Source organism: Arachis duranensis, chromosome 4 (assembly GCF_000817695.3).
Source record: "Arachis duranensis cultivar V14167 chromosome 4, aradu.V14167.gnm2.J7QH, whole genome shotgun sequence".
In the NCBI taxonomy this organism is placed as follows: Eukaryota; Viridiplantae; Streptophyta; class Magnoliopsida; order Fabales; family Fabaceae; genus Arachis; species Arachis duranensis.
The window spans coordinates 103,520,416-103,522,378 of NC_029775.3; the positions used below are offsets into that span (position 1 = coordinate 103,520,416).

A 1,963-nucleotide genomic window follows, 5' to 3' on the forward strand; every position below is an offset into this window, starting at 1 on the left:
TAAAGAAAGATAGTTATGTGATATGTGAATTACAATTTGTGTAACATGCCTTTGATTATTTTATTAGTTATTAGTTATTTAGTATGGACTATATTTACTAGGTATTTAGGTAGATAAGATAGCTAAAATGTAGACTATAATTATATCTATAAAAATGTAGATTGTTATTATTTACGAGAATACGTATATTGCTGTGTGATTGTAGCTGAGCTTCCTATTGTGATGGATGGTGAATTCACGGTTGGAATGAAATTTAGTTCAAGGGAGGCAGTAATCAATGCGACGAAGGATTATACCATTCGTAGAGGTGTAGACTATAGGGTGTATGAGTCAGAACCGACGACATTCTATGCTAAATGTACACAATATGGTGCAGGTTGTGATTGGTTGATCAGGGTTACCAAAATGTAGAAGAAGTACTGTTGGGAGATAAGAAGGTACAATGGTAGTCACGCTTGTACCAGATCTAGTATTTCTCAAGACTATTCGAAACTGGATTCCAAGACAGTTGCACATTTGAAAGATATAAGCGGCACTGTGGCACTCCAAACAACTAAATGCTGACGGATGTCTACAGGAATCACGCCGGCTCAATGTGGTCAATGCCATAAGCCTGCCACAAAAACTGGACACATCGAGACTATCAGATGACTACACAACAATTAATTTATTTATCAAATTACAGCAAGTACTAGTAGTTTACAGCGTACATGTCCTTCTTGCATATCATTCAACAACCTCCTGTAGTGTGCAAGCGTATGATATCGGTAAGCATAATTTCCACGTTCCCAGTTGCGACACCTGCCGTCAAAAATTTCTTATTTAACTAATTGTGTAAAAAAAAATACAATTTCTAGTAGAGATCTCAACGCATACATTAATTCATTTTACCTATTTGCTATCGAAAACAGTCGGGATTGCCAGGAATCGGGGCGAGAAATGGGAGACGGATCCAAGCCCAAGTAAGCAAAAGTGTAAGCGGATCATCCATCTCCTTGCAGTCGACATGAGTTGTCCTACTACACAATGATCTGTTCAAGTGCGCGAGGCATACCGAACCCCAACTATACTGTATGATTCCCGCAAAGTTGCGGAGCAAAGACAGAAATTTCCAATGCACCGCTGCACCAGACTTGTCACCAAACAGAATTGTCCCAAATAACAACATTATGTGACACTTGACATACCTCTGAATCTGAATATCATTAGTCAACACTGTGCGATCCTTCAAACCCCTAATCCACGTCAGTTTTATAAAGCTTCCTCTACAGTCCGTCTTTCTCGGTGCAACACCAAAGTGGTGCAAGCACTCGACCTCCAAGGCCTCAAAACTACTCATGGTTGGTCCTGTAACTGGAATTTCGTTTGTCGGCAGACTGAGAATCATCACCACATCCTCCAACGATACAGCACACTCACCAACCGGAAAATGAAATGTGTGAGTCTCTGGCCGCCATCTCTCGATGAGAGCATTAATCATTGCTAACTGGTATTGAACGACTCCAATCTGAGAGACATAGTAAAAACCAATCTCTTGTAAATACGCCTCAACAATTGGATTGTACGGATCTGACGGTAAAAAATGATCACATATCAACATCCGTAAACCTTGCAATATCACACACACACACACACACACACATATATATATATATATATATATATAATGGAGGTTTTAACTTAAAAAATTGAATAAAAGACATTTTTGTCCCTGACCTTTTTTTTCGTGGATATTTTAGTCCTCAAGCAATGGAAAATACATTAAAGCCCCTGACCCTTGAAAAATGTGAACATTTATGTCCTTCCGTTGAATTCAGCCGTTTGCACTGGACGGAAAAGGCTGAGCTGGCAGAGGTGGCGCTGAGGTGGCACGTAACGGAGGCCAGGTGGCATGGAGCATTTCGTAACAGGACATATAAGTCCGTGGAGACAAAACGACGCCGTTTTTGTATCCTCCCCCATT

The 1,963-nt window shown here is 40.1% G+C and overlaps 1 protein-coding gene across 1 annotated transcript; it reads right to left on the reverse strand.

Moving 5' to 3' along the window:
• Nucleotides 1-580: 580 nt before the first annotated feature.
• Nucleotides 581-1,600, reverse strand: LOC107485374 (serine/threonine-protein phosphatase 7 long form homolog). The gene is made up of 3 exons (XM_016105899.1): nucleotides 1,071-1,600; nucleotides 711-801; nucleotides 581-613 (listed from the first exon to the last, which is right to left on the reverse strand). The coding sequence occupies exons 1-3, from the start codon at nucleotides 1,598-1,600 to the stop codon at nucleotides 581-583; spliced, it is 654 nt and encodes a 217-aa protein (XP_015961385.1).
• Between the last annotated feature and the right edge of the window lie 363 nt (nucleotides 1,601-1,963).

Bases quoted from the DNA above. Each gene is read 5' to 3' on its own strand.
- LOC107485374 (XM_016105899.1), bottom strand. From the start codon at position 1,600: ATGTTGATATGTGATCATTTTTTACCGTCAGATCCGTACAATCCAATT. The intron at 802-1,070 runs GTATAGTTGGGG...TTTTGACGGCAG, and splicing joins AACTTTGCGGGAATCATACA to GTGTCGCAACTGGGAACGTG. The intron at 614-710 runs GTACGCTGTAAA...TTTTTGTGGCAG, and splicing joins ATGATATGCAAGAAGGACAT to GCTTATGGCATTGACCACAT.